Source organism: Rhinatrema bivittatum, chromosome 7 (assembly GCF_901001135.1).
Source record: "Rhinatrema bivittatum chromosome 7, aRhiBiv1.1, whole genome shotgun sequence".
NCBI lineage: Eukaryota > Metazoa > Chordata > Amphibia > Gymnophiona > Rhinatrematidae > Rhinatrema > Rhinatrema bivittatum.
The window spans coordinates 220,909,046-220,933,108 of NC_042621.1; the positions used below are offsets into that span (position 1 = coordinate 220,909,046).

The 24,063-nt window shown below is 43.9% G+C and overlaps 2 protein-coding genes across 2 annotated transcripts in view; both read left to right on the top strand.

The window, feature by feature from the left end:
* Positions 1-10,078, top strand: part of TNKS2 (tankyrase 2) — a 195,548-nt gene extending 185,470 nt beyond the window's left edge. Inside the window, exons 26-27 of the mRNA XM_029609867.1 lie at positions 630-786; positions 7,804-10,078. Of these exons, the coding sequence (XP_029465727.1) occupies positions 630-786; positions 7,804-7,866 (220 nt within the window). The 3' untranslated portion in view covers positions 7,867-10,078. The remainder of the gene's footprint in view (positions 1-629; positions 787-7,803) is intronic.
* A 511-nt stretch (positions 10,079-10,589) lies between these two features.
* Positions 10,590-18,929, top strand: LOC115095752. Its single transcript, XM_029609868.1, has 2 exons — positions 10,590-14,474; positions 14,508-18,929. Exons 1-2 carry the CDS (start codon positions 14,240-14,242, stop codon positions 15,788-15,790), a joined length of 1,518 nt encoding a protein of 505 aa, XP_029465728.1. The 5' UTR covers positions 10,590-14,239; the 3' UTR covers positions 15,791-18,929.
* Positions 18,930-24,063: the final 5,134 nt, after the last annotated feature.

The following is a 24,063-nucleotide window of genomic DNA, read 5'->3' on the forward strand; positions in this document are numbered from 1 at the left end:
CTTTCTCGATCCCAAATAGTTGCTGATCTGTTGATTTTAAGACCATTGTTCTTGTTGTAGAATCTAGCTATATATGAGCATATTCAATATATTTTTCTTCTAAAACTTGGTTGTTGAGTTTTAATTTTACAGTTGTAGATGTGACTGCCTCCATTACAAAACCCTTCCAGAATTTCATCTTTCTGGACACATGTTTTTCTCTGAAGGTGATAAATATATTCCACTTTATCTTGGAGGTCCCACAAAATCTCTTTAGTGTCCATTATTTGTATAATGTAATTAAATCTCTCTTCAAACATACTTTGTAATGTAGATATCTCAAGTTTTAGACAGTCTTTCTGCATATGTAAACTCTGATGATCCCTTCACTAGTTTTGTGGCCTTCTGTACATTTTCTTTCATTTGGATCTCCATTTTGAGGATGGGTGCCTAGGCACATTATGGAGGAAAATCCTTTTTGAATAAGGCCCTAAGTGTAGGCATTTATGTTTAAAAAGTGACTAGACTAATTTTACTAGAGACTACCAAAAATAAAATAAAATCACCTGTTTGCTAACACACATTGCTTATCAAGGCAGATTTTTATTCAAGTGTGAAACTAATTTTTTTTTATAATTGTTCTATCCTAGGCACCTACTGTTTTGCCGTGTAACTTTGGGCAAGTCTTTCTTGCAATTCAGTGCAATGAAAATGGCTCATTCCCCACCAGGACACCATTCAGTTACTGGTCGGCCTAGTGTGAATGGATTGGCTTTGGCAGAATATGTCATCTACAGAGGAGAACAGGTAGTGTGCTCAGTCTTTTTTTTTTTTTTTTTCTTTATACAGTGTGACTTGCTAAACAGTCAAGACCACAATTACCTTGCTTTGCTTTATTTTTTTAATTACTTATGTAAATTCTTCTAGATTGCTCTCCTGACCATAAACAATTGCTTAAAACAGTGTATAATAAAACATAAATACAGTAATACAAAATTAAATTGCAAATCTCAGTAAAAACACAAGCTGGGATATAAAACACATTAACAGTCCTCCTTGGATCAACTACCCAACACATTCTACCAGAAATAAAATTAAAAAATACATTTAGCCCTCACCTCTGCCCACCTAGAATAGCCAAGCCTTCAGCAATTTTCTAAAATAAAGATAATTTTGCTCCGATCTAATATGGACAGGGATTCTGACTGACTTTGCAACTTTCACCATGGGAATGACTAAAAGAGTACTTTGGCTAGATCTGAGGGGAGAAGGATTATAACAATCTAGCATGTTCCTAAGATATAAAGGCCCATTGCAATCTCTTAGAACTCAGAAGATAAGGGATAAAATTTTAAACTGGATTCGGGACTCATCTGGAAGCCAGTGCAGTGACTGCAAAAGAGGCAGGGAGGGAAAGCCCCTAGGATTCTTAAAAATAGCCCTAGTCACTGCAGTTAGCACATTCTGCAACTACTGCAGTAGCCTCATTGGGAGGTCAATACAAAGGCTATTGTAATAATCTAGATAAGATAAAACCAGTGCTTATACTTATGAACATTTGTCTAACATTTCTATTCTGGACATTACCCAAGTTTACGTGCCAGACTTTATCTTGCAGAAAAAAAAATCAAGATCAAGTGCAGATTTGAAGATTCCCTCCCTTCCCCCCCCCCCCCCCCCCCCCCAATTCCTTTAAACAGAAGCCATGAGGTTACCCTGTACAGAGTGGCAGTTACAGCCCTAAACACCTTGCTGGGCAGACTGGGAGGACCATTTTGGTTTTTATCTGTCATTACTATGTTACTATGACTTTCATAGGCAGACTATATTGTATTGTGCAAGAATTGTTCTTATTGCAATACAGTTTCTTTTTGTGTCTTGAAATGGTGACAGGTCTGCTCATAATGGATTGCAAAAATTATACTTAATTTTATCGTATTTTGGATCTAAGTTAAAATGCATATCCATTTATTATTTTCCAGATATGGGAAAGAGCAAGTTTGTTTACAGTAAACGGTGTTTTCCATAGATAAATTAATTAGCCATGCTGTCTGGGACGGTCCTCCGTGCCAGTAGGTGGCGGAGCTCTCAAAGCTTAAAACTTGCCTTTGATAGTGAGGTTTGCCTGATGCCACGCTGCCTCAAGTCTCCTCAAAGTATCAAAGTAAGACAAGTTGTAAAGGTAACAAATAACTGTCCGGGGAGGCAGGAGGGTCAGCATGGCTAATTCATCTGCTATCTACGGAAAACGTCGTTTACGGTAAGCAAACTTGCTCTTTTCACGTAGATAAGCAGCTGAATTAGCCATGCTTTGTGGGAGACCCAGCTGAAGTATTGAGCGCATGTAGCACATAGCATGTGTCCCTGATGTAACAGGAAAATTGCGCTCAAGGTCTAGACCAAAGATGGGACAGTTTTATGATAGTGTCGTCTTAGTGCTATAGACCTGTAAAACATTGGGATCGTCTGTCCAATGTGCATTATTCGTCGTCTGCTCGAGGGCAGTGACAGGGGGGTTGTTATTACATGTGTGTGTGTGTATATATATATATATATATATATATATATATATATCGAGGATCCCGGGTGTGTGATCCAAGTAACAGGGAAGGTCCTTCATGGAGATTGTATGTGAGGTCATACCGTACAGACCTGGTCTATGAAATAGGTGGTAAATAGTAACTTCGAATGCTACTGACAGTAATCAGATATTCAAGTTAAGAGTGTCTCGGAAGATAAGCAGTCTCGGATATTCGGGTTGAAGGAGACATAGAGCTCTTGGCTCTGTAGTTAAAGGATTGTAACGTTGTGAAAAACAAAGGTTTGGTGAGAAATATCACATGGAAGGTAAGATTGCCTTGATAGGCTGGAGGTCTTGGGAACTCTCAGGCAGTGGATTGGTTGACGTTGAACCAACAGGCAGCTGTGAGTGAGAGGCGGGATGCGAAAGCGGCGCAATCTTGCCCTGGTGAACTGATAGGGTGGTCAGCCCAAGAAGGGTTGTAGTGCACAATGTGCCCGGTTTAGGTGGAAAGCCATCGAAAGGTTGGCTTTAGGCGAGGGACATGGTAAGAAGTGTGAAGGGGTACCCGTGGTGGAGTCTAAATGTGCTATATCACTTTGTGTATGTCCCTTGGAATTACAGTTCGGCTGGCCCTAATCGGAGTTGTAATATCCCTAACATGAAGCTTGGAGGTGTGTGGGTAGTGAGCAGACGAGCTTGAAAGATGTCCGAGCCGAAGTTGATTAGATGTCTCAGCAGGGAAGCGGAGGAGGACTGAAGATGGTCTGGTGTACCGGCGCCAATAGTGAAAAACGCACAAAGTTGCAGTGTGTTCTTTTATACCTCTTCTTTTTTTTTTTTTTTTGCAGTTTATGCGAGAGAGAGTGTGTTCTGCGACCAGAGCAGAAGAATTCTAAACTCAAGGGAGAACCGGATCTAGGGTCCGAAGTGTGAAATTTCGAAGGGTGAAAAGGAATAGTAACTACCGCTTAGGCGGGTGGGCATCAGAGATTTCTCAAGGGATCAGTGGAGCATAGGAATGGGTAATTTGACTGTGTGGGGTAACCTTAAATTTAGGTATTCGCCATTGGAGATGTAGTTTTGAATAGTTCTGGAAGACCGGCAATGGAAGTAGACATTGTCCGTGTGTGAGGACTGCTACGTGTGAGAAAAAATCGGGCAACTTCTTTGAATAGATCTAGTAGATGGTGATGCTCGGATGAGAGCTGCTGAGATGGGAAAAGTTGTATGGATCCTTCCCTGTCCTGTTTTCTTAATTTCACACAGAAATTATGGGTGCAGGGAGCTGAATCTGTTTCTCCTTTGCTGAGGATTCCTGTTGGAATTCTGTAGAGAATGCGAGACTCGGCCGTACTTCTGTGATGAAGCAGGAATGGGAAGAACGTGATTGTTTGGGCGAAGGATAAGGGTAAGTGTACCAAGGGTGCTCTGGAATGTCTGAAGAGCAGGTAACAGGAAAAACCTTTGCTCCCGGTAGTGGCGTATCATGTAGGATGTGATAACCCCATAGATAACACCCATGTATTCTGTCATTTGTCATGAGTTTCTGCTGCTTCTGGGTGAAGTGCGGTAGGGGCAGAGGGGAGATGAAAACTGATGTTATTGGGTCCAGTGTGACGGACACATGAGGCGGGAGGAAGTATGAAGCTGTCCTGAGATCTAGAGTGGATAGGACTCATCGTGTTGAGGTACATGGTGGTTGCTCCTGGATTCAGGCTGAAAAAGGAGGATTTCAACGTGAATGATGGCAAGAAAGCTAACATGAAACGCCAAGCCTGTGTGTGTGTCGCGAGATTCTGCATACATGAATAATGCGGATCGAGCCAGAAAAATAAGGTTGATCGCAGAGGATGACTGCCTGCGGTAAGTAGTTTGGCAGGCAGGAAAAAACCCTCTGATTCTATGCTGTTGGAAGGGAAGTACTACCATGTAAACACTGGTGACGAGGATTCACTCTTCCATAGGGATTATTTGTGAGAACTCATATTTAGGTATGACTGAGGGTATAGTCTTCCATGTCAGGCAAAGAAGTGTCAGTTAAGGTTAGTGCGGTGGGAAGCAGTCGAAGTATGACGAATAAAAATGAAAATTGGAGAAATGGAGATCCTAGGTAGAACCTCGAGAGTAAAGCTTTCGAGGTTCTCGGAGAGAATAAAGTGGAAGAGATGGTTTTCCAGCAAGGGTGGTATGAAATAGGGAGTCCAAGAACAGCCACTGGCTCGCGGAAAACTGGCATGAGTTTGCGAATGACAGCGTTTCTCTTGCAATTTTGAAGGTTGAAGTCGACAACCCATGGGTCAGGAAAAGCAACATGAATCAGTAGGACGATATAGATAAAAATCTTCCGGCAACAAGGTTAAGGAATCAGCCACGGAAAACTACATGATCTTTAGTTTCTACGTCTATAGGTGAAAAAGGAAGATCTTTGGACAATACTGGACTATTGCGTTTGGCAATTAGTGAGTGGATATGTTAAGTAGAAGACTCGATGGTGCCCACCAGAGTGTTATCCACATGAATGTCCGGAGATAAGGATGGCTCAGCATTCAATAGAACACTGTGCTTGCCCCTAGAAAAAGTGCAGGAATCACGATTATGTTTTGGATGTGGAATTTACTGACCACAGCCCTCCTTCAGAGAAAAACAAAGAAGGTGTCGTGAAGTATCTAATATTCTGGGAGAGAACTTCTGAGATTGGAGTCCTGCGTGGATACTACGTCCCATCAAAAAATATTACGTTCTCCAGGATGTATATAGTAGAGTGTATTGGAATGCCTGTCAATTAAAGGGCTAAGAGCTCCAGTGTCCCCTCTGACTGGGGACTGGAAGAGTTCAGAAATTTATTTTTTATTTTTTTTTTAGGTCTATACGAGAGGAAGCCAGGCGGCCATAGTAGGGGAATACCCCTTGCCTGGCCTTAAAAAGAGAAACAAGTGGTGTGAGTCGGAGACTTGTCACAGCGCAGCGCAGTAGGGTGTTAACAGTACTCCAAGTGAAATCGGAAAGGAGCTCTCGAAGAAGATTCCTGTATGGGCAGATGGCGGATGGAAGTCGGTGACCACAGAAATACTGCCAAGTGGGGTCTGTGGAGTCTAGGACCCGTCTGGTGGCAGTTCAAAGTAATTGTCGCCTATCAGTGTGGAGTGAGTCCTGAATATAATGAATGCCTTTATACTAGGGTTCCTGAGTTTTTAATTCTTCTGTGTGTTCACAGAGAAGGATTTTTTTTTTTTTTATTATTCAGCCAAGCTCAGACCCATGATCCCTGGCGGTATAGCGGGATCGTGCTCGATGTAGATATTTTGGCAGCGAGGCAATTGCATGTTACGGCACTTACGCTAGAGTCGCAAGGTAGCCCGACCTGCTGACATTGTACCATCATGCGTTGCTGCTTTCCAATTGGTCGGGTAATTGGCAGATGTGGCAGCATGGCGTAATTTATTTATTTATTTGCTTTTATATACCGACATTCATTAGAGTATATCACATCAGTTTACATGTAAACAAAGGAGTGTAATAGGACGAGGAGTCTTATTATTTTACATTGAATAGCACGGGAACTCGTAGCAACTAATATAATAAGGCAGGTGGGTGGGCTGTATTATTTGCTCGGAGACATAGGTGTCTGCGAAGTACGCCCGCAAGTCTCGGATGTGCTTGTGGATTGATTAGGCGACGGAAGCGGCCTCATACGCTTTAGTGATGGAGAAAGTACTTGAGCACGCATCAGGCTTCAGTAAGCCAGTGTCCGGTTTGGAGCTGCGGTGCTCCCGTTATGCGTTGGCAGTTCGGGAAGGGTCACTCGTTTAGAGCTGCCATTCCATTAGTTACTTATTGGGTGGCTTTTTTTTTTAATTAATCTATTTATTTATTTATTTTCTTGTGCCTATTTCGGACCTTCGCGCTCGTTAGGCACGTGGTAGTGTTTCGAGGCTCCTTGACAGCTTTCTGGAGAGCCGCGTGCACGATGGTGTCTCCAGGCATTTGGCATATGAAATCTTGGTTGTACGTTCCGATGTTTATGCCACGGCACCTATGCTGATGCCCCCGGTGCGCTCGGCATCCCCATCGATGTTTTGGCACCTGTGTCGATGTCTAAGTGCGCCTGGCACTCTATGTCGATGCATTTATTTATGCTGCAGTGCGGCCGGAGTTTGTGCACATACCTCGGCGTGTCGAAAGAGGCGCGCTCAGATTTTGGCCACCGTGGTGCACCCATCGATGTCTTGGTGCGCTGGTGCCTCGGAGGTCTGGCGCACGCATCGGTGCCCCAGCGTGTTGGAGCTCGCGTCATTCCTGGACGCGCCCATACATGCCTGGATGTCTCTGCGCTGGAGCTGAAGTGAGCCAACTGTGCGCCTGTGTGCGTGCCGATGACCAAGTGAACGCGCTGATGCCCCTAACACATCGGTGTGCCGGTGCACGCACACATCTCTGCACATGTCGATTTGCCAGTGTGCCAGTGCACGCAGCGGCGCCTCGGCACATGCGTCAAGTTCACGGCGTGCTGGCGTACACATCGATGCTCCGGCGTCCGGGAGATCTGCTTCGGCGGATGCAGTAGTGCCTCTGAGCACCTGCGGACGCCTCGATCTGCAGAACGGAGTCCAGATGCCATGCCATCGCCTTTAGCCTGTCTGCACCTTGAGGGGAGGGGGGGGAGGGTCCTGAGAAGGAGCTGCGTCAACGCAGATGGATCCAGTTCTTCGACATGTCAATGAGTCGAGTGACCTCAAAACTTTTAGCACCCCTCCCCCTGGGCTCTGTTCGGTGCCTGCCCGGGTAAACCGGCAGGCCGAGGAGGTTGAAAGTCCAGGCTTCAAATTGGCTGGGAGGGGGGAGGGGGTGCCCCGAAATGTTTATTACGATCTCGTGAGGGCAGGTCATCTGAGGTAATTTTTAAAGTTCTTTCTTTTCTTTCTTCGCTATGTAGATATCAATATGTATTGTTTTTTGGGTTTTTTTTAATGTAAAATGTGTGGAGAAGGAGAGAGAGCTCCGCGCACTCAGTTGCATGGAAAAAATTAGATTGAGGAGACGTGAGGCAGCGTGGCATCAGGCAAGCAGGCGCACCTCACTATCAAAGACAAGTTTTAAGCTTTGAGAGCTCCGCCACCTACTGGTACGGAGGACCGTCCCAGATAGCATGGCTAATTCAGCTGCTTATCTATGTGAAAAAAGATCTCTATGCACATTTCTAAAAAGCCCCAATATTGTATATGTTCTAAGAATCTTTGTATAATCATTTGAATGCAAAATTAAATTCAAGAATTTGCTTAATTGACTTATGTATTTTCTAGGCTTATCCAGAGTATTTGATTGCATATCAGATTGTGAAGCCTGAAGTCACACCAGAAGGGTAAATTGATCGTGGATATAAACTCGGCAGTCTGAAGCTATCTCGGCTGCAGCAAACCTCTTCAGTTTTCCTGAGTCATGGCAAAATTATATCATCGAGAGACTTGTGATAAAAAAGTGTGAATAAAATCTAACATTCTGACATGCTAAAGCTTTAAGTAATGTACATTTTCTAAACATTCAGCATTTTTTTTCTGTTGTTCAGCACTTTAACAGATGCCATTCCATTTAAAAATGGATTTATCTGTATTAAATTATACACAAGAATTGTTTGACTTAACTTGAACCTTGTTTTATACAATACTATGGACATCTAGCCCAAAGCATAATCCTCTATAAAGAGCTTGTTTTACTAATACTGTGTTCTTTAAAGCACAGCATTTACACTGAATACAACTTCATTTGTAAAACTGTAAATAAGAGCTTTTGTACTAGCCCAGTATTTATTTACATTGCTTTGTAATATAAATTTACTGTTTTAGAGTAGCATTCTTGTACAAAGAATATCTGCAGAGTGGTTTTGTAAAATTTGCCTTGTTACCCTCTACTTCATTATGTCCTATAGAGTGATGGCTGTTTGATTCTAGTGCTGTGTTGATGAGATGATTTTTGAACTTGCACAGTGATCAGGTAAAATGTAGGGAGTTAAGAATGAATTTTAGATTCATTTTAATAAACATTTAATTGAAAGCGATTTAGGAGATCATAGCAAAAATGGCATTCCTTGACTTATACGTGAGGAATGTTTCCAAATATTTTCCAAAATAGTTCTCAAATGACACAGCTTCCTTTGAATTCTGGCTCTGGAAGTAGGACTACAAAAATTATCTTATAGAATACCTGAACCAATTCTTCCTGATTTTTTCCAGCATTCATTTCACTTCAAGGTTTGCCATATTGAAGTATAGCTTGTTCATTTTTCTTTGTTAAAATAAACATTAGTAATACCTGGTATTGCAGCATTAAAGACATTGAATGACTTGTGAAGTTGTCAAAAGGCCAAGCCATGTCCACATAACTGAGCCAGATGACCACTTGCAAGATTTATGTATCCAGAGTGCACTGCTGCAAATATAACTTGAATGTTAGTTTATTTTACTCTTTTATGTTTATTTTTATGAGTAGTGGAGGAAATCTGAATATCCCATTTACAGTGTTTGGGTACAGAATGGATTCTGCTGCAGTTAGAGCTCCAGTTGCACATGAATTGGTAAAATGTTCATTTTCGATTCCCAATGATTCTTTTTGTGGAATTGTATTTCTCACATCTATAATGTGAGCTTAATTCCAATGGGCTACTTGATATGACATTTCAGACCTGATCCAAGGGACTTTTCTGCTTATTAAGTGCTCAAATTCAATGCCAGTCAAAAAGATTTTTACATGAACTTTACTCCCCAGTAGGATTCATTTCAATAATTATTGTAAAAGAAATGCCAGCAAATCTGAATTTTGTATATGATAAAAGCATAAGTTTAACTTTGAAAAAAGAATGAGAATTTAATGTTTTGATCCTCTCTTGAGGACTTTATCTTGTATTAGATTTTCAGTGGTTCTGAATTTATTGGCAATCAATGTGCAGTGAGGAACAAGGCCACTGATGATTTTTCTAGTATATGATTCTTTTGTAATTCATATTTACATAAACTGAATTGCAGGACTTTATCCTTAATTATGGTGGGTATTTATCAATAGATCAGGTCAACCGTTAGCCAGAACTTTGAAGTGCCCTGCCTGCAAATTCCATTACCCTGAAATTTAGCTGTTGCGGTCCAACATATTGCCCATTCTTGTAAATTTATGAAGAGCAATGCAGGTATTGGTTAAGTCATCCAACTTTGTGGTCAAATGAAAAAGCAAAACATAACAGTTTACACGGATGTATTCAGCAATGTGTTATTTTTTAGAAGCGGTAGTTTTTCTGTGAATGGTTACATACTGTGTCTTGTAAAATGTCTTGGCATGGAATGGTTTTTCAATTGGTACCATATTTGGTTTTGTCTTAATGTTTCTATTTTTTTTTTTTTTTTGCATGACATTTGATCTCTGAAGGTTGAATACTGTAATGGTTTGATAGAATTGTGATTTTTTTTTTGTGAGGTGCAGTTCCAACCTCGCATGTACAATTAGTGCTACTTTACTCATTTTTAAGAGTCTTCTATGTACTGTATCACATTCCACACCAACTTAATACTAAATAAAAAAAGAAAAATCACATTGGTGAAGCAGCAATCACTGGAGCTTTTGGAAATGTTTAGAGAATAACACACAGCAGGGATGGTCATAAAGATATGAAGGCATAGTTATATAATCCACAAACCGTAAGAAGAGTAATTCTGCACGTCGTATACAACATCCAAGGGAAAACGAGCAGAAAAGTCCAAAGTCCACACATTGGTTAAATAGATATATTACTTATTTGGTACGGCGACTCCACAGATTAAATTAAACGCAGTTCTTAAATTTCAGCAAATCCCCTGGCATGGTACTCGTGTTTCGCAATGCGGCTGCATCGGGAGGGACGGCAATAAGTTTTAGTAATTCTGAAAAATTTTTGTGCACTTCCAGTCATTTTGTGTGCAGAAATACTTCAGAATTACTAAAACTTTTTGCTGTCCTTCCTGATGCCGCCGCATGGCGAAACACGGGTACCATGTTGGGGGATTTGTTGAAATATAAGAACTGTGTTTAATTTAATCTGTGGAATCACCATATCAAATAAGTAATATATCTATTTAATCAATGTGTGGACTTTGGACTTTTCTGCTCGTTTTCCCTTGGATTTTACATCTTTATATATACATTCCTCTTCATCCAGCCAGACCAGTCCAAGCACGTGGGTTATGTTCACTAACCCCAGCAGTTAGAGGCAGATAAACATATTTACAGATGTCACCTTACAGAGGCTCCCATGTTGCCCTCCGCCTGCCAGTGTCTCCAGCAGATGGTAGGAAAACTTGTCCCATACTCTGAGATGAGGCCTAGTTAAGCTATTTGAAAAGGATTGATTGGAAAGGCTTCTCCTGTGGTGAAAGCCTTGTGATTCCCCAGTTGAGTATTTCCGTAGGCCCAGAGGGCTTCCAAGGTTTTGGTTTGGGCTCCACATTGCATTCTGTTGCCGTTTCCTTGCATTTTCTCTCACCCCCTCTCCCCTTTCTCTGAGTGGATCTCCTCAACAACAAAAAAAAAAAGGAAAAAAAATCCTGGGTTGCTTTCTGATTTTTCCTCTATCATATTATTTTCATCAGTTTAAAAAAAAGATTTTTGTACAGTATGATGTTTCTCAGTGCTGTTCAGCAATGCTTCAGACAGTGAGTTAAAATTACAAAAAAAAATTGTTTTTCACATCCTGGGAGTTTATTTTGTTTTACATGGTGAAGTTTGGTATGTCCTTTCTGGTGGAGCATAGAGAAAAGCCTGAGCTCTGCGTATGTTGTACAACATAGAGGCAGATGGGGGAAGGAGATGTGTTGAGTCATGATTGTGCAAAGAGCGAAAGGAATTCGGGGAACAGGAGGAGATATCTGCTCCAGAGGGGGACTGTTCCAATTGAGCTTGTGGTGCAGATAGTTTCGACTGGTGGTTGGCCTGCCGCAGCCAGTACAGTGGCCATTTTGTATGCATGGCAAGAGGTTTGAATTAGGCCCTCAATCCACAGATCCTATGGTGCCAGGAGCCTGTGGCATATTCCTCCAGGGCCGCATTAGCTGCTAGTTTTTATAGTAGCAGATTAGTGTCCTCTCCAACCTCTTATTTCCTCATACAAGCGTTCCCTGTACGTACCCGGATCAGTCCAGACTCCTGGGTTTTGCCCTCCACCCCCCCCCCCCCCTCCCCAGCAGATGGAGACAAGTTTACAAACAAAACTCCGCCTTATCTAGGCTGGTGCCACCTACAGTCCGGCAGTATTCTTCTGTCTCCTAGCAGGTGGAGGAGGTGCAAAACCTAGAGTCTGTGCTGAGACCTAGTTGGTTAGGTGTTAGATAGTTTTGTAAAAAAAAAAAATAATTTGAAGTTAGTTTAGGATATAGGACCGCAGTGGCTTGCTTGCAGGTCCAGTCTCCCGCCTCCCAGGGGGTTGTGAAGTCCTGAGGGGACCATCCCCCCTGGTTTCAGAGGCTGCTTTACCCACTTACCAGCGTATCTTCTTCACTGGGGGTGACACCGGGGAGCCTGGCTCACTCCCCCCAGTTGGTCCAGGACCTGGAGGCGATCGGTAACTATAACTTTAAAAAAAAAAAAAAAAGTTCAAATATTTTTGTTGTTTTCTTTCGCAGCATCTTTGTCTCCTTCTCTCCCGGTCGCGTTTGGGGGGGCAGTGTGCCGTTTTTGCTGCTGTTTTCGGCATCCAACTCACTGGGACATGCCGCGTCGGGCGCGCCTCTCCCACGATAATTTGTGCTCGAGTTGCCTCTCTGGAGGCGAGGGTGTTTCTTCAACTCCAGACAGGGCCCGGGGGAGGGCACGATCGCGAACTGGGGCATCCGGGGACAAGCCGGCTTCCAGAAACGACCTGTTCCCGCGGAGCGTGGGAACGGGCGCCATTTTGGGCTCCATGAGTTCAGCTTTGGCGGGAGCGACCGCAATTTTGTCTCCCCTGGGACCCGCGGCTCCCACACCGCCGGCAGCATGGGGGGAGGATGACCCCCTGCCGCGATTGTCTCCCCAACGCAGAGTCCCTGAGGGGGACTGACCTGCGAGACCCTACTGCCCGATCAATTTAGAGGTCCCTGAGGGGATCCGGTGGATTTTTCTTCAGATTCTTCTTTTTCCTCTGATTTTGTATTGCTAATACACAAGGCATTTAAGGCCCACAAAACAGCTAGGAAGAGGCCCCATGGTTCCCACGGTGCGGACCCCCCACTAGGGGCTGGGAAACAGGCTAAGCCCGCCCAGGCACTGGATCTTGCCGAGGGGCCCCGGCCTTACAGATTGCGGACCCTGCAGGGAGATCTGGATTCTTCTTCGGATACAGATGAGCCGGAGGAACAGCAGGGGAACCAGGATCTACCGTCCCAACCCCCGAGGGGGGGTTGAAGGGGACGAGGACCAGCTGGCCGGAAGTCTGAGAGCTACCCATGGGGCAGATGAGGATGACCCGAAAGTAGTCCGTCTGTTTCGACGGGACGAGCTGGGGCCTCTCGGAGAATTAGGGATACAATTGCCCCAGGAAGAGGTCCAGGCTTGGGGCTGCGGACCCGGTGGTCTTGGGACTGAGGGGTCCTCCTTCCGCTTTCCCGTTTCATTTTTCAGCGTTGGATTTACTTTTCAAGGAATGGGATACCCCTGATTTGGGCCTCAAGGTGGCTAAAGCGATGGATAATGCCTGAGGAGGCATTGGAGCTGTTGAGGGTTCCTAAGATAGATTCAGCTGTGGCGGCAGTCACAAAGACGACCACCATCCCGGTTACCGGGGACGGCTCTTAAAGATTTACAGGGCCGTAAGCTGGAGATCCAGCTTAAAAAGATCTTCGAGGTCTCTGCACTAGGGATTCGTGCAGCGATCTGCAGTAATTTCTCCTTTTGAGCAGGACTTCAGTGGGTGCAACAGCTACTGGCCAACGACTCGCTTTCCCCAGAGGAAGCGTGTCAGGCGGGGCATCTAGAAGCGGTGATTGCCTATAGTGCAGATGCCTTTTATGATTTGCTTCGCACATCGGCCAGGTCCATGGTTTTGGCGGTTTCAGCGCGGCGCTTGTTGTGGCTTTGCCATTGGGCAGTGGATGTGTTGTCTAAAGCCCAGCTGGGTTCGTTGCCATTTAAGGGCAAGTTCTTATTTGGCAAGGAATTGGAGGATCTGATTGAGTCTCTAGGCGAGAACAAGGTGCATCGCTTACCAGAGGACAGACCAAGGTCAAGAGGAACTCTGTCTTCCTGTTCCCAATTTCGGGGAGGTCGGAGACCTCAGACTTCGCGGGGGTCGGTTTCCTCTTTTCGCCATAGTGCCAACAGGCAGCAGACATACTCTGTCCTTTCGCGGGCGCCACTTCGGCCAACCGGGGGCCAGTCAGAATGTGCAGGGTGGAAAGCCTTCACAATGATGTGTGGCCGGTCCGTTCCTCTGTGCCAGTGGGCAGGGACAGATTGTCTCGGTTTTACGAGGAGTGGACCAGAATCTCATCGGACCAGTGGGTCCTAGATGTGATAAGACATGGTTACGCGTTAGATTTTGTACGTCAGCCTCGCCAGTGCTTCCTGGTATCGCCCTGCGGTTTTACAGACAAGCGCCGGGCGGTAAGAGATGCTGAGACGTCTTCGTGACCTCGGCGCGATGGTTCCACCGCACGAACTCCGCAGGGGCCGTTATGCCATTTACTTCGTGGTACCAAAAAAAGAAGGAACCTGTCATCCTATTATCAACCTGAAGAGGGTCAACAGATGTCTGCGAATACCTCGTTTTCGTATGGAGACCCTGCGGTCCGTGATTGCTTCGGTGAGGCAGGGGGAATTTCTAGCATCTCTGGACCTCAGGGAAGCATATCTTCACATGGGAATCCGGGCAGAGCACCAGTGATTCCTAAGGTTTGCCGTGCTGGGTCAGCATTACCAGTTCCAGGCACTGCCGTTCAGCCTTGCTACCGCGCCTCGAACTTTCACCAAGATTATGGTAGTGGTAGCAGCGCAACTTCGCAGGGAAGGTTTTCTGGTATACCCGTACCTGGACGATTGGCTGATTCGGGCCAAGTTGCTCTGTCAGGAAGTAGTTCAACGGGTGCTCCAATTATTGCAAACTCTCAGCTGGGCAGCCAACGTGGCCAAAAGCCGGCTGGTGCCTTCTCAATATCTGGAGTTTTTGGGAGCCTTGTTCGACACCCGTCGGGGAACGGTGTCTCTCACACGGGAACGCATGTTCAAGTTACAGGGTCAGGTCCTACACTTGTTATCCAAGCCAGTCCCAATAGTCTGGGATTATCTTCAGGTGATGGGGTCAATGACTTCGACGTTGGAATTGGTTCCCTGGGCCTTTGCTCATATGCAGCCATTACAGTCAGCGTTGCTCTCCCGATGGAACACGGTGTCAGAACAGTTTCATCTGCCATTACCACTGACACAGTCAGCTCGGACCAGTATGGATTGGTGGTTGTGTCCGAGCAACTTAAGCCACGGCGTACCGTTGGTAGTTCCGTCCTGGACAGTAGTCACCACGGACGCCAGCTTGTCCGGTTGGGGAGCGGTTTGCCTGCGAAAATCAGTGCAGGGGCAATGGTCCCCGCAGGTAGCTTGTTGGTCCATCAATCATCTAGAGACGAGAGCGGTTCGCTTGGCACTGCAGGCCTTCCTTCCGCTGATCCTGTGTCATGTCAGTCAGGGTCCTATCAGGCAATGCGACCAGGTTGGCTTACATCAATCGGCAGGGGGGGAACCAAGAGTCAGCCAGTAGCGTCCGAAGCCCGTCAATTGATCGCATGGGCGGAGCAGCATTTGTGCAGCATAGCAGCCTCTCTCATTGCCGGGGTAGAGAAGGTTCATGCAGATTTTCTCAGTCACAATCGTCTAGACCCCGGAGAGTGGGAACTCACGGAGGCCGCGTTTCGACTCATTTGTGCACAATGGGGGACTCCCGCCCTGGACCTGATGGCGACGTTCAAGAATGCCAAAGCTCCTCGTTTCTTCGCTCGTCGCAGGGAGACGGGAGCGGAGGGCTTGGACGCTCTGGTACTGCCTTGGCCGATGGATGTTCTACTGTATGTGTTCCCTCCGTGGCCCCTCATCGGCAGGATTCTTCACATAGAGTTGCACCCGACAGAAGTGGTGCTCGTAGCTCCCGAATGGCCACGACATCCTTGGTTTGCGGATCTGGTAAATCTGGCCTTAGAGGAACCCATTCGATTTCAGTATGTGCCGGATCTTCTACATCAGGGACCAGTTTGTTTCGACCAGGTCAAACGCTTTTGTCTAGCGGCATGGCTTTTGAGAGGCAAAGGCTAAAATCCAGAGGGTATTTGGATGCTGTAGTAACCACTCTCCTAAGGTCCCGCAAAGCTTCTACGTCGTTATTTTATGTGCGGGTCTGGAAGGTATTTGAGACATGGTGCCTTGCTCGGGAGGTGGTGCCTACTTGTGCGACCGTTCCGGATGTTTTGCATTTTCTTCAGGATGGTTTGGCAAAGGGTCTCTCGTGTAGTTCCTTGCGTGTTCAGATGGCGGCACTGGGGTCTTTGTGCGGTCAGATCCAAGATGCGCCTTTGGCGTCTCACCTAGATGTGGTTTGATTTCTCAAAGGGGCAAAACATTTACGCCTGCCGTTTCGCCGGCCTTGCCCTTCCTGGAATCTGAATATGGTACTTAAGGCTTTGTGCGGCGCACCCTTTGAGCCTATCCGCAAGATCACCTTGAAGGATCTAACTCTGAAGGTGGTGTTTTTAGTGGCTATTGCCTCAGCAAGGAGGGTATCCGAGCTTCAAGCCCTGTCTTGTCGGGAGCCCTTTTTGCGGATCTTGGAGTCTGGAGTGTCGCTGCGCATAGTACCTTCATTTCTCCCTAAGGTTGTTTCTTCCTTTCATTTAAATCAGACTGTAGAACTTCCATCGTTTTTGGATTTGGACAACTCAGATCCTTTGTCTAAGGACTTGGGAAAATTGGATGTCCAGCGGACGCTGTTGCGCTTCCTGGAAGTTACCAACGCTTTCCGTGTATCGGACCACCTCTTCATGCTTTGGAGTGGGCCTAGAAGAGGCAATGCTGCTTCCAAGACTACCATTGCTCGCTGGTTGAAGGAGACCATAAGCTCTGCGTATCTATTGCAGGGAAGATCCCTGCCAGTGGGTCTCCAGGCTCATTCTACACAATCTCAGGCCGCATCCTGGGTGGAATTTATTTGTTTATTTAGTTTTTCTATACCAGTGTTGGTACATACCTTCACACCGGTTAACAAAGTTTCTTAAATTAATAATAACATAAAATACATAAAAAGAAAATACAATACATTTCATAAAAAACAGGAAAATCAGTCATAAAAATACTAATACATATATAAAATTAAATCGTAAAATACTCACATTTAAAACTAAAATTATAGAACAAATAAAATAAAATAATGATTCTAACTAGCTACTACTTGAAAAGCTTGTACGTATAACCAGGTTTTTAGAGCTTTCTTGAACTCTTTCAAGTTACTTTGAAGCCTTAGTTCAATGGGTAGTGAATTCCAAAGACCTGGTCCCGCTAATGACACAGCCCTTTCTCTAACAGATGTAAGTCTGGCTGTGGAAACCGAGGGAATTACGAGAAGACCTTTGCCAGCTGACCGTAAATTTTGTTGGGGAGTGTGAATGCGAATAACTGCATTCATCCAGTCTACTTGTTCAGCATAGACCGCTTTATGTATTAGGCATAAAGTTTTATATTGAATTCTAAATTCAATTGTTAACCAATGCAACTCTGCAAGGACTGGGGTAATATCTTTTTTATTAGTGCCAGATATGAGTCTGGCAGCAGAATTCTGTAAAATCTGGAGAGGTCTAATCGATGTTTTTGGAAGACCCAACAACAAAGAGTTGCAATAATCTAGATTTGTGAATATTAATGCTTGTAACACAGTTCTAAATTCCTCATGATTTAATAAAGGTTTTAGGCGTTTGAGCACTAATAATTTGTAATAACCTTCTTGAATTTTTATTGGAATATGTTTTTTAAATGTAAGTTCAGGATCAAGCCAGACACCTAAGTCTCTAACTTTATTCCCTAGAGCAATGGGCACATTCTCTATGTTAAACACTTTAGTTTGATCGAGGAGATTTGTAGGACGGCTACGTGGAAGTCCTTACATTCTTTTGCCAGACATTATCGTCTGGATGTTAAGGCTCCAGGAAACACTGGATTTGGAGAAGGGGTGCTCAGAGCAGGCCTGTCGGGATCCCATCCCATTTAATGACAGCTTTGGTACATCCCAGGAGTCTGGACTGATCCGGGTACGTACAGGGAAAAGAAAATTGGTTCTTACCTGATAATTTTCATTCCTGTAGTACCACGGATCAGTCCAGAGTCCCGCCCATTCGTTCTGACAAGCAAAGGGAGAGTCCGTACTGTGTGTTTCCTTTCAATTCACAGGTCAATTCGGTATGTTCTGTTATCGATAGCACGGGTTCTGTTCCCATTTGGGGGTTTATTGAGCCGGTTGAAGTTGTTAGGTTACTGTATATAGTTAGTTTGGGTGTTTTGTGATCCATTCTGCTTTGACATTAAGTAATACTACTGGACTGTAGGTGGCACCAGCCTAGATAAGGTGGAGTTATGTTTGTAAACTTCTGTCTCCATCTGCTAGAGGGGGGGCAAAACCCAGGAGTCTGGACTGATCCGTGGTACTACAGGAATGAAAATTATCAGGTAAGAACCAATTTTCTTTTCTCTTTGGGGAAGAGTACAGCCTCAGTTCCTTATCCTGGGATTTTGCTTTCCTAGCAGAGCACCCCTGAGATTTCAGGTGTTAAGAGGATAAGAAGGAAGGACAAAAGAGTCCTGTAAGTCAGTGATTCTCCCTGGCCCTAAATGGCTTAAAGGAATAGTGCCAGTGGGGGATAGTTGGAGTATATTGAGTATTCCCCTGAAGAGGAAAGACATGTCTGCTGTGGACAGACTTTTTCATGAAGAACAACTATTCTCCATTTCCCATTCCTTGAGTGCAAACAATTTCTGAGGGAGCAATGAAGGAAGCTCTTGAGACATCAGAAAATCCCATTTTAACTAATATTGGGAAGCCAGTGAGGGGGTTTCCATTGCTTGGGTCAGTCAAGGATTTTTTGGTTGTTTTGGAATGGGATTCTGTGGAAGCCAGTTTTAAAGGGATTTGCTTGCCAAAAAAAAAAAAAGACTGTGAGCAATACTAGCTGAAAGGAAAACCCTTAGGTGTGAATAATTAATGAGAAGCTCAATTGTATAAATTCACCATATTACAAAGTAGACAACATATTACAACAATTTGTATGACCATCATATAAAGATGTATGATCCACTTATTGATGGAGTATATATCTGTCTAATCAAGACCCTGATTGTTATAATCCTAGGTCATAAGACACACTATGCTTATTTTTCAAGTTGTATGCAAATAAAAACTTAATGAAAAGTTGTGGTTTTGCTTTTTTTCTTTTCTCTTAATCTCATAATTTCAAATCGCCACCTGAAACTGTCAGCACTATTCCAGTAATTTGGTAGTCTGTATCAGGTGCATATAAGAAACATAGAATGATGTCAGATCTTGACTGTCTGTCAAGGCAGCGTGCAGACGTTTTACTGTAGGAGAATAGAAATGTATGGTTCCCAAGTTACTGAAATCTTTCAAATTTTGGAAATCATAAGAAGATACTAGTAATAAGTAAACGTCAAAGTCCACATGGTCAAAAACTGTTTACTCGTACATCTAACACTTAAGTCAAAAAGCACCATGCTTATGTATCTCAATGGTGTCTACAACCGATGAAGCTGGCAGGATGCCATCAGCTCCAGATTTAAAGCTGGAAATGGTGGGATGTCAAGCAGGTCATGTCAATCATATAATGTCCTGCAGGGCATGGGAAAGGAGATCTTGAGTCCAATATAGCTAAAAATTATAACCCATATGAATCAATCTGTTAATTAGGCCCTTTGGGTGTAATGGAGTCCAAAAGAAAAATAAACTTCTGTTCACAATAATTAAAGCTATTACTAGAAGATTCCACTCAAGATTCAACATACTGTGACTGAACTCTTATGATACACTTCTAACTGGGATTTTTTGACCAACAAAGAATTAACCTTTTTGCAGGTATCATTACTGCGTTTACCCATCTTGTATGGAATTCCTACCACAAGAGACTCTCAAATCCCCCTTGCCAGACCTATAGTATCTGCTAATGGGTCCATACTTGAGCCTTTAGCATCTTTTATGGATATATGTTTATGGGCCAAAGTTGAGAGGTCTAGATCATATTTACAGGACACCTCACACATGCTATGTAAATTAAGAGATGTCCATGGATTACATTACCAGCGGAATACTTTTTGGTCAGTTTAAATGTGAAATCCCTCTATACCCGCATTCCTCAATTATCAGCCCTCCAGTTGATTCAAGAAGCCTTAGAGACACACCACCCTCACCCCCCAATGAATACAATTATTTTGTTTGTATGCTTCTATCATCAAATACATGGGGCGGCGATGAGGTCTCCCATGGCTCCTGATGTTGTAACCATATACATGTCTGATTTTGAAGAGAAACATGTATATTCTTCCCCTGGCTTTCCATGTGGTGATACATAAGACATTTTTTTTGTGTGGAATGCTTCAGAACATGATCTTCACTGCTTCCATCAGTGACTTAATAGTCAGGACCGTAATCTGAAATTTACCATGCATTATAGTAAAGAACATATATCCTTTTTGGATATATATGTATACAAACATGGAACAAAAATCATCACAGATTTCCATCGTAAGACATGAGAAGAATTACCTATTAAGATTCCAGAGTTGTCATCCTCATTTGTTTAAATGGAATTTCCCTGTGAGCCAATTCTTTTGAGCAAGACCTATATGGACCGATCTCAGTCAACATAAGCAGCTGTCCTGAGACCTGACAAGATTTCTGGAACAAAGTTAACCGCTTATAGCAATTAAGCAAGCATACAAGTGGGCCAAATATTCTGATAAGTCAAGTCTATTGGAATACAGGGCCAAGCAGGTAACAAAGGAGAGCTTAACGTGTGTTCAGATTTATTAATTGGATGCAAGGCAATCATCGGGCATCACTGGCATGTGTTATCGATGCATCCAGCCTTGCAGAATCCCCCCTATGTTCTCTTTAGTAGAGGAGGATGCAATCTAAGGGACAGAATAGTCTCGGCCATGTTACCTTTCGACACATCTCCTCTGTAGGAGGATCAGCTTGGACATTTTACATGTGGACATTGTGATATGTACACACTTGCCATCACTGGCACCACTTGAACACAGCCAAACACCAGCATCATGATTTCTAGTCATTTGCATTCAGACTGCACAACCAAGAATATGGTATATGTGATCCAGTGCCCTTGTCCACTTATCATTGTGGGGAGGACCAGCCGCAGTGAATAAGTTAGCTTAGAGAACACTGCAACAGAATCAACTGCAGTTCCCTTAACGCCTGGATTGTTCAACATTATGTGGAGCAGCAAAACAAGTTTGAGCACCTTCATTGAACAGTGTTATAGGTGGTTCAATCCCTGCCGAGGGGTGGAGATTTTTCCTCTTAATTATTGTGAACAGAAATTTATTTTTCTTTTGAACTACATGGCACCCATAGGGCTTAGGGGTAGATTTTAAAAGGTTGTGTGCACGCACATGGATGCCCAATTTTATAACAGGCGCATGCAAGGGGGTGCACATTTGTGCAACTTGCGCGAGCCGACACCCGTGGCCTTCCCCTGTTTCTTCCGATTTTGGAGCAGCCTCGGAGGGAACTTCCTAACCCCCTAACCTAACCTCCCTTCCCCTAGCTCTATCCTAAATCCCCCCCCCCCCCCCCCCCCAATCTCAAAAACCTCAATCTCACCTACTTTATTTACGCGGACGACATGCAGCTCATAATCCCCATCAAGGATCCCATCTCCAACACTTTAAACTATTGGAACAGCTGCCTCCACGCTATTAATATCCTTCTCACGAGCCTCAGCCTGGTTCTCAATACATCCAAAACCGAACTTCTGGTCATCTCTCCCAACGATAATAACCCACTAGCCAGCACCACAAACATACCATCAGTAAATCAAGTGAGAGACCTTGGAGCCACCCTAGACTCCAGAATGAACCTTAAAAAATTCATTAACAGCACCACAAAAGAGGGCTTTTATAAACTTCAGGTCCTAAAACAATTAAGACCTCTCCTTCACTTCCATGACTACAGATCTGTCCTTCAAGCCATACTATTCTCAAAAATTGATTATTGCAATGCTCTCCTGCTTGGTCTCCCGGCCTCCTCCACCAAACCTCTTCAGATGCTGCAAAACGCAGCAGCCAGGATCCTTACAAACACTCGCCGGATGGACCACATCACACTGATACTAAAAATACTACATTGGCTACCCATACACTTCAGAATACTCTACAAGACTCTGACCATCATTCACAAATCCATATATCAGCAATCCTCTCTGCAACTCTCCATACCCTCAAATTACACTCCTCATCAAGGCCAACCAGATCTGCATACAGAGGCTCCCTCCAGGTTCCCCCTAGCAACTCCACTATACACAACTCCATCGAAAAACGAGCGCTATCAACCGCTGGACCACATCACTGGAACTCTCTCCCACCAGACCTACACCAGGAACATTGTCATCTCACATTCAGAAAAAAATTGAAAACATGGCTCTTCGCCCAGGTTATCACTGAAGAAACCCATGGTATCCGCAAGGACCTCCACCCCTCGGTTGCGTCCTCTTTCAGCCTCACTAAGGATCTGCTATTCTAGAACCGCTTGTGTATATTAACATTTCAATTGAACTCCACTATGTAAATTTGTATTTAAGTTTACCAGATAAGCAACCGCTCCTTGCTTACCTGCTCTTCTATACATTTAGAATAGAAATTGTTAATCTATCCTTTTTCTTAACATAAGAACATAAGAAATTGCCATGCTGGGTCAGACCAAGGGTCCATCAAGCCCAGCTTCCTGTTTCCAACAGAGGCCAAAACCAGGCCACAAGAACCTGGCAATTACCCAAACACTAAGAAGATCCCATGCTACTGATGCAATTAATAGCAGTGGCTATTCCCTAAGTAAAATTGATTAATAGCCATTAATGGACTTCTCCTCCAAGAACTTATCTTCAAACAGCCGTGTTCTACTTCCCTGTTTTAATGTAACTTTCGCTTCCTGTGTTAACTGGTTCCCCCCCCCCCCCCCCCCCCCCTTGTTTATTGTAAACCGGTACGATAAGACCTAGTCTTGAGCATCAGTATATTAAAAGAACTTAAATAAATTAATAAAATAAACCTTTATTTTACCTGTTGCGCCTGCTGGCACACAATCCTCCAACACAGCGGCAAATGGCTGCTGTGCTGGAGACCTCTGGCCGCACCCCGCCCCCTTCCACTCCTTTTTCGAAGCCCCAGGACATACGCATTTCGTTGGACCTTTCTAAAATAGGCCCAGCGTGCATAACCTTTTAAAAATCTACCCCTTAATGAACCGATCAGTTGTTATGAGTTATAATTTTTGTCTATAGTGGACTCTTCTAAGATCTTTCCCATGCCCAAAAGGACATTATGTGATTGACAGGGCTTGCTTGACTTTCTGGCTTTATATCTGGAGCCAATCAGCATCCAGCCAGCTTCATCCGTTTAGAGACACCATTGTGATACACAAGCATGGTGCTTTTTGACTTAAGCGTTGGAAGTCTGAGTAAATAGTTTTTTACTATGCGGACTAAGATGTTTACTTATTATCGTTGCTAATATCTTATGATTTCCAAAATTTGAAAGATTTCAGTAAATTTGGATCCTTAGCATTTCTATGCTCCTATAATAAAACATTTGCAGGTTGCCTTCAACACAGTGTTGAGATAATATATTGTAAAGGTTTCTTATATGTCCCTAATGCAGACTGGAATAGTGCTGGCAGTGTCAGGTGGCGATTTGAAAGTGATTATCAGATTGAGTAAATAAAAAAGCGTGAAACATCACAACTCTTTTCATTAAGTTTTTATTTGCATACAAATAACTCTTGAAAAATAAGTGTAATATGTCTTGTGACCTAAGATTATAACGTAGATAGGGGCTTAGACCAATATATACTCTAACAATGAGTGGGCCCTATGTCTTTATATGATGAACATAAGAACATGCCTATACTGGGTCAGACCAAGGGTCCATCAAGCCCAGCATCCTGTTTCCAGCAGTGGCCAATCCAGGCCATAAGAACCTGGCAAGTACCCAAAAACTAAGTCTATTCCATGTTACTGTTGCTAGTAGTAGCAGTGGCTTTTTTCTAAGTCAACTTAATAGCAGGTAATGGACTTCTCCTCCAAGGACTTATCCAATCCTTTTTTAAACACAGCTATACTAACTGCACTAACCACATCCTCTGGCAACAAATTCCAGAGTTTAATTGTGTGTTGAATGAAAAAGAACTTTCTCCGATTAGTTTTAAATGTGTCACATGCTAACTTCATGGAGTGCCCCCTAGTCTTTCTATTATCTGAAAGAGTAAATAACCGATTCACATCTACCTGTTCTAGACCTCT

What these genes read in the sequence shown, in the direction of transcription:
- LOC115095752 (XM_029609868.1), top strand. Translation starts at nt 14,240, where the DNA reads ATGTCTGCGAATACCTCGTTTTCGTATGGAGACCCTGCGGTCCGTGAT. An exon ending in TCACCAAGATTATGGTAGTG is followed by an intron (nt 14,475 to 14,507) that starts GTAGCAGCGCAA and finishes GAAGGTTTTCTG; the next exon opens with GTATACCCGTACCTGGACGA.